The 21,175-nt window shown below is 38.2% G+C and overlaps 1 protein-coding gene across 1 annotated transcript; it reads left to right on the top strand.

Annotated features, from left to right (window-relative positions):
* Positions 1 to 1,293: 1,293 nt before the first annotated feature.
* Positions 1,294 to 20,360, top strand: LOC141938703 (kinesin-like protein KIF20B). Its single transcript, XM_074857638.1, has 20 exons — positions 1,294 to 1,364; positions 2,305 to 2,374; positions 3,833 to 3,989; positions 4,486 to 4,572; positions 4,699 to 4,806; positions 5,005 to 5,143; positions 7,364 to 7,548; positions 9,559 to 9,607; positions 10,257 to 10,451; positions 11,892 to 12,003; positions 12,451 to 12,522; positions 13,032 to 13,178; positions 14,986 to 15,148; positions 16,132 to 16,377; positions 17,133 to 17,272; positions 17,861 to 18,011; positions 18,947 to 19,214; positions 19,799 to 19,860; positions 20,045 to 20,164; positions 20,287 to 20,360. Exons 3-20 carry the CDS (start codon positions 3,834 to 3,836, stop codon positions 20,350 to 20,352), a joined length of 2,466 nt encoding a protein of 821 aa, XP_074713739.1. The 5' UTR covers positions 1,294 to 1,364; positions 2,305 to 2,374; position 3,833; the 3' UTR covers positions 20,353 to 20,360.
* The last annotated feature ends 815 nt before the right edge of the window (positions 20,361 to 21,175 follow it).

The raw sequence follows: 21,175 nt of genomic DNA on the forward strand, positions 1-21,175 counted from the left end.
TAGATAGAGTTTCATCATCTCCCACTCCAAAACAGGCTGGGTTGGTTATGCTGATGTAATGTTTTCTTTATCATGGTTTGTGTGAGGCTAGGAGCACATGTTAGATTGTGTTTTGCTCTTTTAGTATGTTGATGGTAGTCCTTTGAGATACTAGTTTAAATTACGCAGCATGTGCAGTATTTTAAAATCAGTTTCAGAAATCTAATATTCAAACAAAACCAAAATACTGCTTGTACTATGAGCTTTGTTATGCCCCAAGTTCTGCAGAAAACAGCACCCAACATTTTTAGGAATATACCTTGAAAAATATTCCGAGAAGATCTTCAGTTTTCCTTTTCAACAAGTAGAAGAGAACAACTTTCAGGTTTGCTCGCAGGAGCTAATTTTCCCCTTTATTTGAGAACCATTCTCAGTCCCTTCCTGGTATGAAAAAGGTGGTTTGGCATTAGGTTAGTTCAGTAGTTTGAATTCACTGTTCTGTTCAGGATAGAAACTAAAATACTTTTTAAAAAGTTAGCCTAAGTCTTAAAGAATGTCTACAAGAGCTTTTCGGTTTTGTTTGGCAAGCAATTTCAAATCCAAAATCGCATCACTTTCTGCTGTTAAAACACACCGACTCTTGCAACATGGCCTGCATCTGAACTGAAATCAAGCACACATCTCTTACTGATACGACACAACCTCTGTTTAACGAAAGATGGGATATAATCTTAAAGACAACCTCATCAAAGCAGCTGATACAGGATCTGTGTAGAATTATTCTTTTACAGAATTGCTTGCACTAGCTGGCATTTTCTTCAAATGAAAGACAAACGTTTGGTTTTGGTAGTTATTGACTACTTTCAAGTTACTTTTCCTTTTATTTCAATTTAAAACAGGCAGACATTCTTTATTAAAGTTCAAAGAATTCCTGTCTGAGTCTAAAGAGAAACTTATGGTGATTTTTGTTACCTAAATCCGTACATTTCCATACTCTGGGTGCCTGCAACACAGAAGCCTCAGAGAACACCCCTCGCAGCGCAGCGCGCCCCCACTGCGAAGCCCAGCCGCCGCCTCAGAGGAAACCTCCCCCCCGCACCGCCAGCCGGGCTGCCCGGCCCGGCCCGGCCCGGCCCCGCCGCGTGCCCCCCCCAGACTACATTTCCCGCCGAGCCTTTCGCCGCGGCAACGTCCGCCCTCCCTCGCCGGCGGTCGCGTGACGGCGCCGAGCTCTGCCATTGGTCAGATTTGAAAAGAATCGCGGCCGTGCCTGTTAGTTTTGTTGGTGAGTCGCAACGGTTGCTAGGGCCGCTCAGCAGAGCCGAGCGGCTCTCGCCTGGCGGAGGTCGGTGGCTGGGCTCGCTCAGCCTGCCGTGCGCTCTCCGGTAAGGGGTTGTGGGGCTGTCGGACTGCCGGCCGCTCGCTAGAGGAGGGAAGGAGGCGGCGGTTTCGACCTCGGGGTCGCGGAGCTGGGAAGCGGTGGTGGGGGGTCTGCGTGGCGGGCGGTGCTGAGGGGTCTGCGTGGCAGGCGGTGCTGAGGCCTCTTCCCCTCGCTTCTCCCCTGGCACTACGGTGGGTGAAAACTTGTGGAGCGGGGGATGTGTGTGTGAAAACTTTTAGGTACTGCTGAGGGGCGTGCAAGTCACGGGTAGCGTCCAGGGCTATGACCAGGACATGCGACAGTGTCCCGTAAGAACGGGACAACACTGCGAAGCCTTGCAGTGAGAGATTGGTAATTGCGGAGGAAAACTTTTCTTTTAAATTTTTTAAAGTGTAAGTACTGATGCGTTATGTTTCTTTATAAGCTGCCAGCTGTGAGGTTTGGAGCCTTTTCAACCCTTGTGCTGTCTGACAGTGCTACAGGTTGTGTGTGTACCGTGACCAGGTTTTGCTTTGTGTGCCATTCTGGATACCCTTCTCTTAAGGTGTCTGCAGCTCTAAACTCTGTTGTCACGATAAGCAGAATTACAATAACGTATCCCAGTATACAAGTACATTTTAGAGGCTACAGCCGGGCAGTATACCTGTTTACCCCAGAACATCTAAGGTAATTACAGTGCTGTATGACACAATGTGCAGACAGATGGACAGTTTGCATCTTGTGTTTTACATGCTATTAGTGGTTCAACCTGACTTATCTGAATGCTGGGCTCATATGAATGCTTTGAATTCCAGCTTTACATACATAGCTTAATGTTTGTATTTTGCCCCTTAGGTAAAAAAGCACAGAGTGAGAGCATAATCTCGACAAATCACACTTTAAAATAAGCTTATATTTAAAACAACTAAACTGTCAGTTACCTAACAACTATGTTTCCTGTCAAGGTCTGGTAAGAGTTTTGCCCTGTGACTTTGTGTAGCTGATGAGGAAGACTTCTAGATCGTGACAGCACAGGTATGTTTCTTTCCAGTAGTAGCTTATTCCCAACTTGGTGTTTGTTCAAGCTTTGTCAGTATTTCAGGCCAAGTTTTTCCTGGTTTTCATATAGTTGTCTGACAAAATAAGAACTGTAGATTAAACTAAACATTGCTGCTTAGTTTATGTATAGCTTTACCTCATTTGCCTCTTGGTGAAGTTTGTCTGGCTTCATGAAGCCTTGTATCTGCCTTTTACAAGCTAGATAGTCAGGCTGAACTGTTAAATGTTTTGACACCAAAGTGCTGGCATATTTCAGGTTTTTTGCTGGGCGGAACAAAAATATTACGACTGCTTAATAGGCAACACCTTTTCGAACCAGCCCTGGTCTGTCCACTGTTTTAATGAATGCTGTGTGTTCTCCATTAGTATTTAGAGACAAAATATATATACGTGGCTGTAGCATAGACATGGGAATGTAGTATTAGACCATTGACTCATCATGTCCAAAGCTTCAAAACTGTAGGAGACCATGTGGTAGATGTCTAATTGCTGGAATGCTTGCTGCCATAGTCTATGAGCCCAGTGAGTTGCTGTCATAGTCTGTGAGCCCAATGAGTTAAACTTAATTTATAACAAAAGCTGCCAAGCCACGTCTGTAACATCACAGGAAAAAGCAACTGGAGAGTGAAGGGCAGACAAAATACGCCAATATTTTGAAATAAAATGCACTTTTTAAAGATTATTTTGAAATCTACCTGTCTACTATCAACGCTGAATCAATTTACTTTCATTTTCTATAGCAAATTTTCACTGCCCAGATTCTGAGATGCACAAAAATCATTAAATTTTGGATTAATAGATGAATTGCTGATCTATAAAATGACTGAAAAAGTTACTCAAAAGCAATTCTGTAACTTGCCCTCTGGCATGAGGTCTAATTTTCTAGTGTCCCCTTAATAGCTAAAACTATATGCTAGTCTTCAGAATTTTTCTGAACTCTGTCATGCATTAAACTACATTGTGTTATATTTATAATACCAATTATTTATCAGGTCCTGCAGAGATAACCATGAAGTCTGGGTTACTCTTGCAATGAACTTTTATTCTAAATGGACACAATAATGGGATGATGGAGAAACGGATGTGGAACAATATGATTGTTTGGTGTTTTTATTTTTTAATTCTATCTTCCTTGTCAAACATGGGTTTTAGCAAGGTTGTGGTATATGTGTAAGGCTTTTTCCCTCGTAAACAGTTGCTTTGCATTGAAAGAAGAATGGCTGGTCTTGTTTCATCGTGATGTGAACTCCATTGCAGACCCTCTCCCCAGCTATCAGAAACTTGCTGTGTAAATTTTGAATAGGATAAAGAAAGCTTTCTCCTTAAAGAAACTGCAGCTATCAGTTTCAAATTGGCTTGTCTTATATAAGAGACTTCAGAAGCTCTATGTTATGTGATCAGAAAACAAAAGAAGGATTTTATTTTATCTCGCAGGATGGAACCAAATTTGGATAAAGAGGAATTTTTCAGACCATCCTATATTGCTAGTGCTGAGCCACTTCAAAGAACAGGGCCAGTAAGTGTGGAAGACCTTAAAACAGATCTCTCTGGTGATTTTTCTTTGGTTTCTTCAGACTCGGACACAAGCCAGGTAAGAAAGCTTTAACGTTTGCATTGTTTGGATATTTTTTAATAAGCTTAGTCTTTTCATCAATACGAATAATCAGAATTTTACAGAGAAGATGAAAAGCATCTTTAGTATGTTTTTAATTTGGAGGAGATAGATAGGATTAGACTAAGTTGTGTGGCACTGCATTGATACCTTATTGGGCGCATCAGTCTTGGAGCAGCTTAATCATAGAATGTTTTTGTGGGTTTCATTCTTGATTTCTCATTGCCTTAGTGTCGTGTGTGTGTGTATATATATATATATGCTGCAAGATTATGAACTCTTAAGTTATCACAGCGAACTTCTGCAGAGGCCTAAGCACTTGTGAAAACTGATGTAGTGAATTACTTTTGCTTCTCTTGTCATCAAATAAGTCTGTTCAAAGTAGCCTGGTGAAAATAAAACTGCCTTAAGATGCTAGCTATCCAACAAAGAAGCTAGTCAAATTTCTAACTTCCTTATTTTTTTTTTATTTAAGAGGAACGTTTTGGAGCCTAAGGGACACATACAAGTTTGCCTGCGTATTAGGCCATTTACATCGTTGGAGAGAGAAAATGAATTGCAGGTGTGACATTTATATAACTTGAAAATACCTTAAATGTATGCTTGGGGTTTTTGGTTTGTTTTTTCCTCTAAGCTGAGCTTTTCATACACTTTTCATGCCTGCATTGTTTCTGGTTCCTTTTAATAGAGCTGTGTTTCGATTGAAGATTCAACAAGTGTCATACTGAAGCCACCCCAATATTCTTTGAGTCGACTGAGTGAAAAAACTGTTGGACAGAAGTTCACTTTTTCACAAGTAAATGAATTGTCTTTAAAAATTTTTAATCTTTTCCTGGAAAAATTTGTTTAACTTTATATTATTAAATAGCAATCCAACTAGATTTTTAAACTGTCAATAGTCTTTAAGATTATAAACATACAGAATTTAAAGGATTCTTTAAAAGTCTCTAATGATTGCTGAAACAAAATAAAGATGTTTCTTGGTAATGCTCAGGTGTTTGCCCCTGAAACAACTCAAGAAGAATTTTTTGAAGGCACCATGAAGCAACCAGTGCAAGACTTCTTAGATGGATATAATCGTCTTATTTTTACATATGGCGTTACAAATGCTGGGAAAACCTACACATTCCAAGGTATAAGTAGAAATGTGTTCTTGAATGAAATTCCTTTTTTTTTTTTTTTTTTGAGAGGATTACTTCTAGCAGAAATATTATAACTCTTTCCTTTATTTAAGCTGTAGGCCCTGTACATTGGCTTCTCTTGAATAATAATAATAATAAATAGCCTTTGAAAGTCTCCTTCCATAACCAATATCACTAAACTGCCAACTGACAGTCACTGCCAGAGTTTACGTAAACATACAGTGGTATTGCTTTGTAAGGCTGTAATAATTTCAACCAGGTGTATGTGACTTCTTTTTTCCTCCAAGTATCTAGAGGGTGGAGGGGGGAGTTAAGAAAATATGTGTTCTGTATATCAGAATGTGAAAAGTGTGTAAGTCCAGACTCATATTTTCTTAATCATTATTATAAAGGTCATATGCATCTTATATGCATTGTCTCCAAATAAGGAATAGTATTTGAGTCCGTTTCAATTATTACAGGCAGAGCATAAATGTTTTGAAACATATTTGAGTACTTCCAAGTATTTCTGTCTTGTCTCGAGTTTCTGAGTTTATCAATAATATCCTAGGAGACCTTGTCTCCTGATGTATTGTTTCTGTACTGTTAAAGCTCAATATCCTTTCTGGTTGGAAGATGTCATTCTTTAATTATTTTCCAAAACATTTTAACAAATAAGGTGGCGTGATTTAGATGGAAACAATTTCTCCTATAATAAAATGGCAGTTCTAGATTCTATAATGCTTATTTTATACACAGAAGTAGTAGAAGGACAATATGTCTTATGCCATATGAAATTGATCTTTATTGAAGTGACATTGTCTTCTAAGTGATCTTCTGTTAGGTAGATTATAACTAAAGACTACTGCCAGTATTTTCAGTTATCATTAATCTGGGTCAATGATGGCATGCTCTGTCCTAATAAATAATAGGTAAATAACAACCCCCCAAAATTCCTAAAGTGTACAGTCCCGCATGCTTAGCTAGTTTGGGCTATATTGTGTGGGTTTTCAAGACTTTTTGATTCATGTCTTTTCAGACTCTGCAGACTTTTTCATGCTATTATATTTTTCTAGGACTTAACTATCAACTTGTGATAAGAACTGTCAGGGCAGAATGTTGCCTACGGGGTGCCATGATTTCCTCTTCTGTTATTCCCAGTATTGTCAATATAGCCTTTCCTTTCTGGCAGTACATGGCAGTCTGTATTCAGTCAATGGCAAGGGACTTAAGTGAAAGATGCAACAGTTTTTTAGGACTGTTTGTTGTTTGCCAGTGACTGCTACTTTGTTCATGTGAGGTTGAATTACAAGTGGCATTACGAGAAACAAAAAATTACGAGTAGATGAGGAGAAACAAATGTAATCCAACAGTACTTTAGTATGTTATTTGGTTCCTAGCTTGGTGTTTGAGTGCCAGCTAGATTTTACATAGGTTCTGACTTGGGCAACACAGCTAGTGCTGTAACTGGTGAAAGCCCATCTGTCTCAGGAGCGGTAGGAGTTATCAGAGGCTGGAAGATAATGCTGTCAGTCTGAGACAGGATAGTTGTTTCTCTTCCATTCTCCCCTCTTTCCTCTCCTCTCTGGTTTAGAAATCAAAGTTAAGTGAACCCTTTTTAAACTTGCATCTGGATTCAGAAAGATCAAGTGTTCACTGAGGCTTTTATCTGACTCCTTTTTGCCTTTCATGTGCAAAAGTAGGATGCTTTGGTAGGAAAGGGTCTGGGACAGGGAAAGGAGTGAGTCTTCACAAGGCTTCTAGAACTTTTTTGGTAGGGTCTGTGGAATTAGTACAGGACTGCAGCTGAGAGAGGAGTCATCAGTTGTATTTGCAGATTACTTCCTTGAGAGAGAGAGTGAAGGCAGCCTATGAAATGCAATTGAAAAACTGCAAATCTCTATTGAATGTGCGTTGGTTGTGGTTGGTTTGTTTTTTGTTTTTTTTCCTTAAGGCTAAGTTTATGCAGAACACCCCATCAGTTTTTATGTTCTGCCCCTTACTGTCTAAGGGGTAGAGCATGAGCTGTTGCTGAAAGCCAAATACCTTTCAGAACACTAATGACATTGCTATTACCTTGAGAATAAAAAACCCACTGCTTCGTGCTGTAAGTGGCCTCCAAATCCATCATGTATGCCTTGAGATTAGAGTTGCTTATCTTTCTGTCTTTGTTTATTTGTATATCTTGTTCACAGTAATAATTAGGGTCTTTCTTTGGTATGTTGCTTTCAGGGACAGAAGATGACATCGGTATTCTGCCAAGGACTATGGATATGTTGTTTAAAAGTATTCAAGGGAGGCTATACACAGCAATGGATTTCAAACCCCATCGGTGCAGAGATTATATAAGGCTGACTAGAGACCAAGTGAAAGAAGAAACTGCTATTAAAAATTCAATACTTCGCCTAACAAAAGAGGTAGAGGAGCACTTCTTTCTGTACTGACGAGTACATGCATCTTTAGATAGCTCAATGTTACCATGTTCATTTTTCAATGGGAAGCAACTCTCTGTATTTAAGTATGGACGTGTCTTTGCTGTCAGGTAGCTCTTCAGATGAGCAGCAAAGTGAGCAATATTGCTGATGAACCCTGTTCTGTGAATTTCTGCCTTGTGGCTGAATACTTTATAGAATGTAAACACTAAGGTTTTTTTCTATAGTTTGAGCATCTGATAATTTATCCTCTGGGGTTACTGGTGCTTAATAAGGATGGAATGCAAATAGTCTCGCCATCTGCGGGGATGCTAGTAGGTCTGCTCCTTTAAACAATTTACTCTCTTCCAGGATACTTGAAAGAAATGAATGATTTTGAGGTTGTTCCCCTCTTCCAGTCTATGCCAATAACCTCAAAGGAAGCAAAGGGTTTTTTGGAACAGCAGAGCTATAAAGCTGTTGGATTTCTAAAGATTTGAATTCAAACAGGTTTCTGCTGGACTTTATTCTTAAACAGTTCACTATTGAGTAGTCCAGAAATACACTTCAGTTTCATGAATTGCTTGGAACTCTAAAGCTGTTTAGTCCAATTACAGTTGTGGGGATTTGTATTTTGTATAAGCATATCTTTTTCCTGGTGTCTTTAACTCTGAAATGAATGCAATAATGTAAGAAAACTGAGCATATGCTAGGAATTGGAACTAGAAATGGATTGCAGTGCATTTTTTATTTTTAGTGAAAAGAATTATCTGCCTAGTGGTATGCTGGGTTATAATACAGTGGTGTGGCTGTTGTGGGATGGAATCTATCTGTTACCTTGATTTTTATCCGAGTTACTTAACTAGAATTCTCCAGTGTGGAAGGCAGGTGGCAGCAGAGTTCTTCAAGACTTCACTTCAAAAGCACAGGCGTATGTTCTATCTAGCTCTAGCAGTCTTTAAGGGCTTCAGAAAAAACGATCATGTATGTGTCCCCTGTAGTTTTGCCACTAAATCTCTAAGCTGAAGTATTGTTCTTATAACAACAGTTTTCAAAGTTTGCACCTACTTCAACAGAGAGAGGTTTGGGTGGGTGTTTTATATGCGTAAAGCTTAAACCTGAAAGTTTTGATTACACACGTATTTAACTATTTCAGGAATTGCTTTATGGAATCCCAGCTTTATATGACATATGCTCTTGACAAAACATTAAAAAAACCCAACCCAAATCACACCTGTTTTTTAATCCATGTTTCTTCTCTTAAGCATACTGGTTTTGGTAGACGAGTTGCACTTCTTTGCAGTTCTGTGCCTAAAAAAACCAAACAACCAAAACTAAGAGTGGGAATGGAGTGTGTGTGTATTAACCTCTATCTGTAGGGATTTGTTTTACTTTGGTTTTTTTTTGTTTTTTTTTTTTAAGAATTCAGCAGAAGGAAGTTTTCCTTCTCTTTCTAAAACCTGGGCTTTATTTCAACTGTGATACAGCCTGTATCATGTAGTAGTAAGTTGTTCACTTAATTTCTTAAGTGAACAAGTGTTCTACATTTACCTCTATTTCTGAGAGTTGACCTAGGAAGCTGTAAGATACGGAATCCTGAATTAGCAAAATACCAATACTAAAAAATTTCCAGACTCTCTAGATTCACCAGGTTAAGAATAATGTGTAAACTACAACTGGAGTTCCGCAAATCATCCTGTTAAATCACCCTGTTTCTCTGTGGGGTCCCACCCCTCTATTTTTCTGTGGCTAGTTTTCCTCTGGCTCAGGGAGCTGAAGTGCTCTGTACTGTGATAGGGCCTGATGTAAGGGAAGTGTCAGGGATGAGTATTAAGGTAAGAACAATCCTTTCAATAGGAGTGAACAGGTGCATCGAACTAGACATGATGCCTAGTCAGGATCTTTGTATTGGCATATTGCAACTACACTGTATTACTGTCTAGTAGGAGCTGTTACAAAAGGAACTGGTGATCTACTGTCAACGATGTATCTTAAAGCCTCTGTTCTCTTTTGTAGGTAGACCATCAAGATAGCACTAACAGCAAAGCACCAGTTGGTTGTAAGGGTATGTTTTATATTAAAGAATTGCAATTAAAGCAGGCAAAGAAGCTTTCTTAAAGTCAACAACTGACTTCTGGCCTATGTTAATAATAAAATGACTGCTTGGCATTTTTATATGCCTGTGAATTGGATAGTGATCAATTTATCTGGCCAGAAAACACAAGGATAAAATGGTTAGAAGTTTACCTGAACAGACATTAAATGAGATGAAACTATGGCAAGGAAAAATAGTACTACTTATGCTATGGTTTCTAGTGGTATCCTGACCCTGTATGTAATTAGATAAACCTAATTCTAGCATTTAAAAACTACCTAAATACTAGGTTTGCTTTAAAATGTTAGAATGATATGTACTTGTCAGTTTGATTCTTTTAAAGACATTGAAGAGACTTGAATAATTCTAACAAAGCTGCATGTTTTTGATAGAATTTGCAAGTGGGAAAGGAAGTGGTAGATGAGGTGTCTGGCAGATATGTAGGGTAAGCATGTGACTTCCAGATATTTAAGAAAGGGGAGAAAAGTTTCAAGGGATTTTTGTCTGGGGTAAGTGCTTTTTAGAAGGCTGCTGTAATATCAGTCTTCACTTATTAATTTTTTGAATAAAGTTTATTTTACAAGGTCTATACTGACTTGTAATATTTTGTACTTGACAGATTTGGAAGAACTCTTAAAAGGCTCAGAACAATCTAGCACAACTGCGAAAAATCACGTGAAATTTTCTCTTTGGGTTTCATTTTGTGAGATTTACAATGAATGTTTTTATGATCTACTGATTCCTATGTCAAATGACAAGAAAAGAAAAACACTACGCCTTGCTCAAGACATCAAGGGATGTTCTTATGTAAAAGGTGATTAGAATACATTGCAAATTGCCAAACGTGTAATTTGAGAAGTCAGTCTTCCTGTAATAATATTTATTTCTAGATTAGAAAACTCCTAACTGTATTCACTGTGGCACTAGAAATGTCTGCCTTGGGTATGAAAGGCAACAATCTACATACACAGAAGTATCTGTACCTTTAATAGTGTTTTCTCTCTGTTGTTAACTGTAACTCTTAAAAGCCTGCGTGCACTCCACTGACTTGATATTTCTCTGAAATGGGAGAAATATTGAGAACAATTGACAAATTTTTTAGTGTTTTGATTTTTTCCATTTTCTTAAAAAAGACTCCAAATTCTTACCTATAGTTATAATTGGCTCAACAGTTCTATTTTGTTAGTATTTTCAGAGAATATGTGAGAAAGTTCAGTCTGACTGCAAATTACATTTTACAGTACTCTAATGAAGCCTGTGATGTGATTTGTTGTGGGTTGGGGGAGGCGGGGGGTTAGCAGAACTCTAACAGTTCAGTGTTTGTTTCTGGCCATGGAAATAACAGGTTTCAAATCCTATTTGATTTATAGGTTCTTTGGAAAATCAAGACACCAATTCTAGATTAAAGGCTTTTTTGGAGGTGTTTGGCCTGCTCCTTTTATCTTTTATATGCCAAATTATAATTCAAAAAGCTGAATCAGATGATAAACCCAACTCCTTCATTTCTTCAAAGACTAGAAGAGGTGTGAAGTAGGAAATAGTCTGCTTTGAGCTATGCTTCAGCATAATCTCTTTTTATAACATTTGGAGGTATAAGGCTGTTCCTGATGTTCTTGAGGAAAACCAGCTGATGATTTTCTTATTTTTCTTCCTCACAGCTGGTATTTTTGCTAGTACAATTTTGGTGACCTCTAGTTTAACAGAGGCCATAAAGTTCCATTAGTAGGGTTGTAGGTATTTACTCTAGCCCATACCAAGGTGATATACAGTCATCATATTGCAGACAAAATTCTTCACTGATTTTCTTTTTTTTTTTTTTTTTTTTTTTTAACTTGATGGCCCTGAAAGATGTCTAGGTGATTTTCCCCCCGCACCCTCAAAATCGTAGGCTAAACCAGAGAAGCTGTCCAGGTAGAATTCTGCCTTGATGAGTATGAACATAGGGCGTTCATGCTCATATTAGACCCTGTGCTTTGGCTTTTCAGAGTGGAGGCTAAGGTTGCTCACTTAATTTGGATGGAGCATATTTCTGTGTGCTAATAGGATGAAATGATGAGAGATATGTGCCCTTCCTTTCCCATGGAAGGAAGAATCTTGATTTTGTCGTCACATAATTTCTGTCTGAAGCATGCTTAGTAAAATGTTTTTGTCTCAAATAAACGTATTATTCTTGGTGTGCATACGTTATCCCCTAATCCCTTCTTTCTTTTTGATAATGATATTTACAAGATTACTGTGTTTGTTCTTCCTAAAGGTCTGCAGTGGGTTCAGATTTCTGATTCTAAAGAAGCTTTTAGACTTCTAAAACTGGGGTTGAAACACCAGAGTATCGCAAGCACGAAGCTAAATACTTTCTCCAGCAGAAGGTGAGAAACTTTTTGAATAGCACTGGGCATAGGATGGTGTCTGGGAGGAAGGGGGAACTAAAATATGGATTGTGGCTTTTAGGAGGGGAAGAGGCTTTAACAGGGTCTAGATATCTAGGTTTGGCATCCTTTAGCACTGTGTGACCCAATGTTTTTAGTCAAAAGGATTCAATCCGTCAGTAAGATGAACCTGTACAAAAGCTAACAGATTTATCAAATACTGTCCTTCAAGCAAAAGCACTTAGCTTTATTCCATCTAAATGTCTGAGGAAAAAGCAAAATAAAGGCTACACCAGCATCTCTTTAAAAGTTTGTATCTGATAGAGTATATGCTGAGACAAGTTGACAGATTCAACAGTGTTTTGAACAGATGTTGTGGAGGCTAAAAATATTTTGAAGGTATTAGTCTACTTTATCTTCTCTGCTGATTTAAACTTTTCCTTTTAGTCACAGCATATTCACAGTTAAGATACTAAAAATTGAAGATTCAGGAGCCCCACAAGTCACCCGAGTCAATGAGTAAGTTCAGAGCAGAGACCCTCTCTTCTTTTGTGATGAAGTTGTCAGTTATCTTCTGTGTTGGTGTACTGGTACTGACTATATACCCAGTGCTTCCTGGTAGAAGCTCATGCACTTTCTACCCACTTCCCACTCCTTTTCCCCACTTTCTACAATCATGCAGTACTTGGCCCTCTATCTCCAGCCATCAGGTTGCAGTGCTGTTCTATATCTTGTCCCCTCTGTTCAGCACAAGTTTCTGTTAGCCTGCTATATACCTGAACTCGTCTAAGTCCTCAAAAGGAAGAGGATGGTGGGGGGGGGGAGGGGAAATAAGAAGTGTGTTGGGAAAAGATTTGTCAGGAAGTAATGTAAAATTTGATTGGGAAAGCAACACTGAAAAGAATGGAAGTGTTTGTGCAGATGAAGATCAAGAAATTCTTCCTCTAAAAACAGTGATCATTTTAAAAAGTGAATAATTTGTGCATGTTCTAAGGTAAATAAAGGGAGTTTTCCTTATCTGTTTTCAGATTGTCACTGTGTGATCTTGCTGGTTCAGAAAGATATGCCAAGACCCACAATGAAGGTCATAGATTGAAAGAGAGTGGAAATATAAACACCTCTCTTCTGATTCTAGGCAAGTGTATTAACGCACTCAAGAATTCTCAACAGTCAAAGTAAGTCCTTGTACGAATTGCAAACTGGTTGTGGCTTTTAGGTATTACCTACAATGTTTAAAATATGCAATGCTAATACTAAGTTTTTGGTGGAAATGATGTATAGACTTGTTGATCTACCAAAGTTATCTTAAACTTGCCTTGTTCTGCTCTTTAAATCATCAATTCTAATCTCCTTTAAGCATGCTATTGTATATTTTAGCAATTTAACTTTACTCCTCTGAGCTTGGTTTATCAAAAAATCAAACTTTGGAATAAGTTTAAACCCCCCTTTTCACCAGTGTCATAGTAAGTGTCAAATTTTTAGCCTTTTATTACTCCTTACGAACTAACTCAACTGTCTAATACTTCTAGTGTAACATTTTTTCATCAGCAGAACATTGCTGTGCTATCATAACTGTGCACCATTTGACAAAATTTGTCTGTTTTTTAATAAATACTGACATAACTTTTAACACTCTCCTCCTGATCCAGCTAACCATATGCAGACAAAAGAAAGCCTTCCTGCTATTTATGCCCTACCTTGGGGATCTAAATAAGAGTGAAATAATACAAGAAGCTAGTTGTCTAAAAAACAGTACAATATATAGTCACAGCTGGATATAACTGTCCAGGAACTGCTTTCTCCACATGTTCTCATTTGCAGCTCTATTTCTGTCCCAGAAGTTAAATGAACCCAGTCTGCTGATGGATGTGCTTTGCCAAATTCACTTACCCCGTAGCACTCTTCCTGACAGCCTGTTCAAAGTCTGTAACACCTTAAGATGAAGAAGCTTTGCTAGCGTGTGTTCCTGATTATGTTCTGTGAATTTACAGTCTGTCTTATTTTTCTGTTCTTTCCAGATAGGAAGGATGCATTAAAACTAGCGGCTGCTTAGAGGGCTGTTAATGTATTCAGAATGACTTCTTCTGATCCCAATAACTTGGAATTTTAAGAGATCATGCTTCAGAGCATTTCTTCTATATTGTTAAAGTGTTAATACATGCCCTTTGCAAGTTGAATAGGAAATAGAAACTTTCTTAAAATTATTTTGGACTACCAGTCCTGCAGCAAAGCTACTTATGAGCTGTCTATGTACTCTGGTAGGAGTGTCGCTGCCTTCCTGAGTTCTGTAGCACTGTCCATGTAACTGAATAGCTGTTATGTGTCCAAAATGCAGGCAACCTATTTGGTGGCAAGTGTGCGTTCAGTCATGTTTTAGGAATTCTCATAAAATTTCCTATAAGCATCAAAAACTACATCCCCAGCTGTTAAATTCAAGGGCACAAATTGTGATTTTTTTTTTTTTTTTTTTTTTTAGGAAGTGCCAAACTGCTGGGAGATTAGGAAGAAAGTTCTGAAAAGTATCTCCATGTGTTTGGTGTATGCTCATTTTCTTGCCTAGGCACTTGCTCTTGTCCATTCTCAGAGGCCGGATACCGAGTGAGAGAGATCTCTGATGATGTTGGATACTGCATGCCTAGAACTAGATATGTTCTCTTCATTAATGTGGAAGGGAAGAGAGAGGTTGGGGTATAGTTTGGTGTAGCATGAGGCTGTGTGACCTGCCCAAGGCTAAACGTTGAACACTTTCAGTTTAAGTGCTCCCATTGGTTATATTGCTATAGCCTATCTAAGATAATGGCTAAAGCCACAGTCACAACAGCCACATGGTCTCTCTACAAACAGCTGCATCTAGTCCAAAACAATTTTAATTTATTTAATGACTACTACTTTAATAAATATTTTTAAGTCTTCATGCTGGGTAGCTTTTACACTGACTGGAAATTATTAAACATCTGGTCATCTGTTCTTTTGTCTTTAAAGGTCGCAGCAGCACATACCCTTTCGGGAAAGTAAACTAACTCATTTCCTTCAAGGATTCTTCAGTGGAAAGGGGAGTGTATACATGATAGTAAACATAAGCCAATGTGCTTCAACGTACGATGAAACACTCCATGTGTTAAAGTTCTCGGCCATTGCACAAAAAGTAAGTGTGTTGCAGTTTATCTTGATCAGTACTTCTGATTTGCCTTTAAAGAGCAGGTTCCCTCTCTCCTAAGAATATGAATTTAGTGACTGGGTTTTTCTGTCTCATGTTGCAATCGTATTTTCTGATTGCTCCTAGTCAGGCTTTATTTCCTTGTAAAGCTTTTAAAAAGGCTTTGTTGGGACATATATTTCCTATTAAAAATCCGTAATTCCCATAAAATATCCAGCCTGACAAGACACTTGCTATATTTGGAAGAAATTCCATGAGATCTGGGTGAATTTTTCTTCTGTAGTCATAGCATGCTCTCACCTAGTAGCAAGTCTAGCTGCCCCATATACTACTGCTATCTTAATGTGGAATATTGCTCACCTGAGGTATGTAGGTTGAGCACCAAAGAGAATTTGAAAGGTTGTCTTTATGTCCTCAGGAGCTTCAGTGGGAAGGTGGAGGTTAAGCAGAATGAGTAGGAGTAAGTGCAGGGATAGAACCCTGGTGGAGTTGGAAGACAAAAGTATTGGGGATCAGTGCTGCAGCCTTAATGGAAACCATGGAAAACTTCTGTTGACAGTTAAATATGTTCAAAGGACAAGAGATCCAGGCCATTAGAATGTGGGCTCATCTAAATGGGTTAAGTACAACACTAAAACAAACAGAATTTGTTGGATGGCATTTGTGTAATGCAACTAGAAACTCAAAGTATAGGAAATACAGAAATCTGAAGGTGCATGAGGTGGCAACCCTCTTGTACGTTGTCAAGCTAGTGAAACTTGGTGTTCCTGCAATCAAAAGAAGGGTTAGACTCTAAAGTGACTCCTTTATACTCTAGCTGGAAACCAGTTGAAGTAGTGACTCTGAACAGATGATAGACTGGGGGAGTACTGTGCTCAGGAGACCTATAGGGAAGTGCAGCGGGTATATCTTGGAAGTGCCAGTAGAGGATTAAAAAATACTGAAGACTTTATTCTTTGTTTTCTGGGTAGGTTTTAGCTATGGACACATCTGTTTTTGTCCAAGATCAGTCATTTGACCAGAAATCAACAACATCATCACTACTTAGTCACATTAAAATGCCAATTTCAAGGAAAAGAGTTACTGTCCTATGGGACAGGAGCTTAGAAGATGTGATTGAAGATGATAATGAGATGGAGGAACAGCATATGTCAGGAGAAGAAGCAGTGCAGAAACATGAAGATAATAAAGTTATTATGGGAAAAAAAGAGTACATGGTATGTGCCAGGGGTATGTTAAGAATTAGCGTAGCATGGAGTCTTGAAGCAAGGTATTATTCTGGTTTTCCCCCCTCTCACCTTTTTTTCTGATCACCCTTATTTTATCTAAATCCAGCATTAAGAACTAAAAGTGGGATTACTCATGATGTGATGATGCCTGTTGTGGGAAAACTCTATAATGTGTCTGAATATAGACCAAGCAGTAAGAATTGCAGATTTGGCTTTCTCTCCTTTTGGTAGCCTGTGGTCAATGCACAGCAAGTATTACCTGCTTTTAGCAATACAGAAGACTGTTTCTCTGTATTCTGTGTACAAGAAAATGCTGAAAACTGTTCCTTAAGGAACAGCAAATTTAGTCACTTCTAGGGAAGATGAGGAGGGAACTGAGGACTAGAAACTCTTTTGTGGAGGTTTCATTAATATTGTCCCAAAAATGAGCACCTGGAAAACAAGAGCCAAATCCTGTGGAGCTTAAGCCTGTTTAAGACAACTTCAAGAATTCTTGTAATAAAATGGATGTTCTTTACAAATGCCTGCTCTGTGCAAACTTATAAACTGCTGTGTTTAGTACCAAAGAGATCTTCTGATCTACTCATAAATCTTCCTGTTTATGAATAAGCTAATAAAAGAACTGGAAGAAATTTTGTCAGGTGGAAGGGTAAAGTGGTGTTGTAGTGTTTGAGGAATGAGAAAAATCTCACTTATGGGAAACCATGTCGTTATGAAAAACTTAATACTAATGGTAATTCTAGATGCTGCTGAATCTCATAGAAGAGTTGAAGAACAAACTTATTGCTGAAAAGAAGAATAAGTTACTGCTGGAACTAAAGATTCGTGAAGAGGTGATGCAGGAATTTGCCCAATATTTTGCTGAGCAGGAAATATATTTCAAGTAAGTTAGCTTTAAGTGGTTTTTAAAGTTAATGATTAAAAAAAATTAAATTCCATTCATTTATTTCTTAAATCTGTCTCTTGGCTATAAGAGACCACACTCTTCTGCTAGACTTACTGCCTCTGTTAATAGATCAGTTTCTGTTTGGACTATGAGTTCAGGAAAAATACTGTGTAGGAAAGGCTTTGATTTGGGGCACATAGGGTGTGTGTGTGTGTGTGTGTAATCTGTCAGCAGTGTTCCTGTAGAGCTCTCCCTAACAGAAGAGCTTTGATAGGATGTCTGTAGAAAGAGTGACACTTGCAAATTCTTTGGTTACTGCAGTCTTAGTGATACTTCAGATGGGTATTCTGGCTCAAGAAGCTTAGAAAAAATGCTTGTAGTCAAGTGTTAGCCATATCTGTGTATATATGTCTCCCCCTCATTCTTCAGGAGTGTGCGTACTCTGGTGTAGCAACACCATTTTGTGTATTGTTTTATTGTGCCAAAATAAAGAAAAAAACATCTTTGTTTATAGGCAGCTGTACTAATAACTTTGTAGCAGCTCATACTAGCTAGCTTTTATCTGACTTATTTTCCCTACTATAGTGAGTTCCTTTCTTATGAACGAGAACGGCTTCAAGAAGATTCTGACAGACGCCTGGAAATCTTCAAGGAACTTGTAAATGGTGATCTTGAAGACATGGATGAAGAAAATGAACTAAAGGATAAGCCTTGCAGTGAACAAGCTGGACCTCTGGTATTATGCCCCTGATAACATCCCTTTCACTAACTACCTGTTATGGTGATGGTACGTCTCAAGAATTAGAAGAATGGTTTCAAGGAATTGCATGCTGCCTAACTGTATCCTCAGCAAGATATATTTATCATGTTCAATAGGAGTAGTTGCTGTGCCTCGGATATGCATTTAGGAATCTGGGGTTTTCTGCATTTCTGCAACACAAAGTGAGAATTACTGTGTACAAAGAAACTGGGGGAAAAGCTGCAATTATGCTATAAACTGTTGCATTGAGTGCCTGTTTAAGGTATTTGAAGCTGACTTCTAAGACCCCATATATGGATGGTACTGGAGTGGTCCCAGAGACTTCTTTCCTCTTAAGGCTATTGTGGCTACAACTGAAGCAATGATAATTGTATATACACTTAAGCATAACTAAACTCTGAAGTTGAGGCTGGTTCTTGTGAGTTTCGAACCCTTTGTTTTTAAAAAAACAAGGAGGAAAGAAAGTCAGTGTTTTAAGTACAGCTTAATTTGATAAGTTACCACAAACTTATTTGACCTCACAAACTTTTACTGATATTTGAAAATTTCAGATGTATTCCTTCTAAAACTGTTTGCTTGCTGTGTTCATTCAGTGTTCTCATCGGGTAAAAATGCTAGCTTTTATATTAAATTTGGAGGGGATGCTTTTGTGGTGGTATAAAAGGGAATGTGATGGTGGGCCGTTAAATGCTTTAAAAATAAAGTAGCTGTTACTTGATGCTGGAGAATTCTGTGTGAAGGTAGAGAGAAACTGGCAATCAAATTGCCTGTGAACCTACAAGATGGCTTTGAAGTCAGAATTAACTGTACTTAGATGTTTGAGTACATAACGTTCTTTGAAATTTTCAGTAGAAATAATGGATATTGTGTAACTATTTGCTACTTCTAAATGGATATAAATTATCTTTCAGGATGGAGAACATGGCATAAGGCCAGGCACCTACATTGATCTTGAGGATGTTATTGATTCTCTGCAGAATGATGTCGTTGATACCAAAAAGCAGGCGGAAGAAACATACAGATACATTGTGTCTCTGGAGGACCCACAGGAAGCTATAGGTTGGCTTGAAAAGCGACTGGGAAAAACTAGCACTGAACTAACTCAGACCAAAGAAAAGCTGACAGAGAAAACCAATGAACTAATCAAAATTGAAGAACAGCTGACACAGAAAACCAAAGGTGAGCTGGGTGTGTGTGTGATGTGAAAGAAAAAAGAAATGACACTGTAAAATAGAAATAATCCAGTTGAGCAGGATTTTGGAACCAAATCGTATGTTACCTCTATAGGTGGTAATCAATTGTTTTGTGTATGTTTGGGTTGAACAATTCCACAGGCCTTGATTATTTCATTTTTAAGACAAAACTTAGAACTGTCAGTTGAAGACTTCTGAATTGTGGGGGTAACATGTCAACATTATTTATTCTTGATTTCATGGTTATATTGTGATCCCAGCACTTCACATTTTGCTGATGCAGTGTTTTCAGGTATTCTGTGGAACATTCATAGATAAAAGTATCAATACCTCATAATATGATTTCAGCAGAAGTCTCTTGACATGATCTATATTTTATACGGGTTACAGGGCCCAATTCTGTTCAAAAAAACCTGAACTTTTGAAATGTGTCCTGTAAGTAGAAGCCAACACAAAAATAAATGAGTCTATTCAAAAGCTACTAAAGTACCAGAAGATCTGGAAAAATGGATTACTGAGTAAACTATGTAATAGCCACTTATTTGATGCAGGCTTCTCTTCCTGTTACAGACTTTGAAATGCAGATGATTAAATCGGATGAGGCTGCTGAGCAGCTTAAAGAAGCAACTGAGGTAACTTTCTCAAAAAAAACTTGTGCAAAATTACTTGCTTTAGTACAAAATTTCAGTAGCTTAAAATGCTATTGTAGTATGTTTCTAGCTTTTTTTATATCAAGCTTAGCTTAACTGATCTTGCTTCTAAATGCATTGTATAGTTCAAGAATTTAGCATTGACTGAACTACTTTCTTTTCTAAGAAAATGAATACGCAGAATAAAAGGATTCAAGAACTAATGGACATCGCAGAGCAAAAAGATGATGCTATCACGAGACTGCAAGATTTGATATCCTGTTTAGAAGAAACCATAAAAGACTATGTAAGTCTTAGACATCTCAATTTTCTGTTTACAAAAAAATTAAATCTGTGCTTATAACGGACTTGACTATTTTGGAAAATTGAAATTTTCTGTAAGTAATTGCTACTTTCTTGAAATGGTAGCAGGCGAAGTTGGCATTACAACTGAAGTTACGGCAAAATGTGTGCAGAGGTGTGTGTGGAAAATAGGATTTCTGGAAGCAGTGATCTGGAGTTACTATTGGAGGACTGTCGATGAGACTATGAAGAGCCACTCTAAAGAAAAAAACAACACTCAAACTGGGAGGACTCCAGCTGTGGGAAGAGAGGGATTATGTCACTGTCTTTTTTATTTTTGCCTGAATGGAAGAGGAAGGAAAGGAGGTTTTGCTGCAGCAAAAGCTCAAATTTAATTGAAGTTAGAAGTTAGTGTGAGAAGGACAGTGGTTGTGTAAATTGGCAACAAAAATCAGTGTGTCCCACCTACTACCATGATGCACACAAACTTTCTAAGGCAGAGCAATAATATGAATGTATTGAGCAGAGTTTGATCTAAGAGTGGATGGCCAGGGTATCTCTGCTTTTGATGCGATCAATAAAATTTGCAGCTGGCTAGTCTGCTGCTGGCTGCTGAATGCCAAAAGGCTGGCTTGGCTACATGTACACAGGTTAAAAAAAAAAAAAAATCAAAACATGCGGTTAGGTGGTTTTTTGAGCCTGATGCCCTGTAACCTGAAATGTAGTTCTGAGAACATTTTAAGTTAAACTTAGGCAGCGCTCTGATCCATTTTTCTCTTCCACTGTGAACTTAAAGCTTCGACCATACTTAATCTTCTATTCCCTCTCTGCCTCTGAGCAACTTAGCTTTTCAATAGTATTAATGCTCAGAGTGGTAACAGTTGTGATGACTGCTTCCTATCACTGCTCCTTCCAAGAGACAGGCTCTAGCTCTGTCCAGTGTTTCTATGAGACTGTGTGGGATGAAACTTAAAATGTGACAACAAACCTCAAGTCTGTTCTATAGATCATTATT

Source organism: Strix uralensis, unplaced genomic scaffold, assembly GCF_047716275.1.
Source record: "Strix uralensis isolate ZFMK-TIS-50842 unplaced genomic scaffold, bStrUra1 scaffold_247, whole genome shotgun sequence".
Taxonomy (NCBI): Eukaryota; Metazoa; Chordata; class Aves; order Strigiformes; family Strigidae; genus Strix; species Strix uralensis.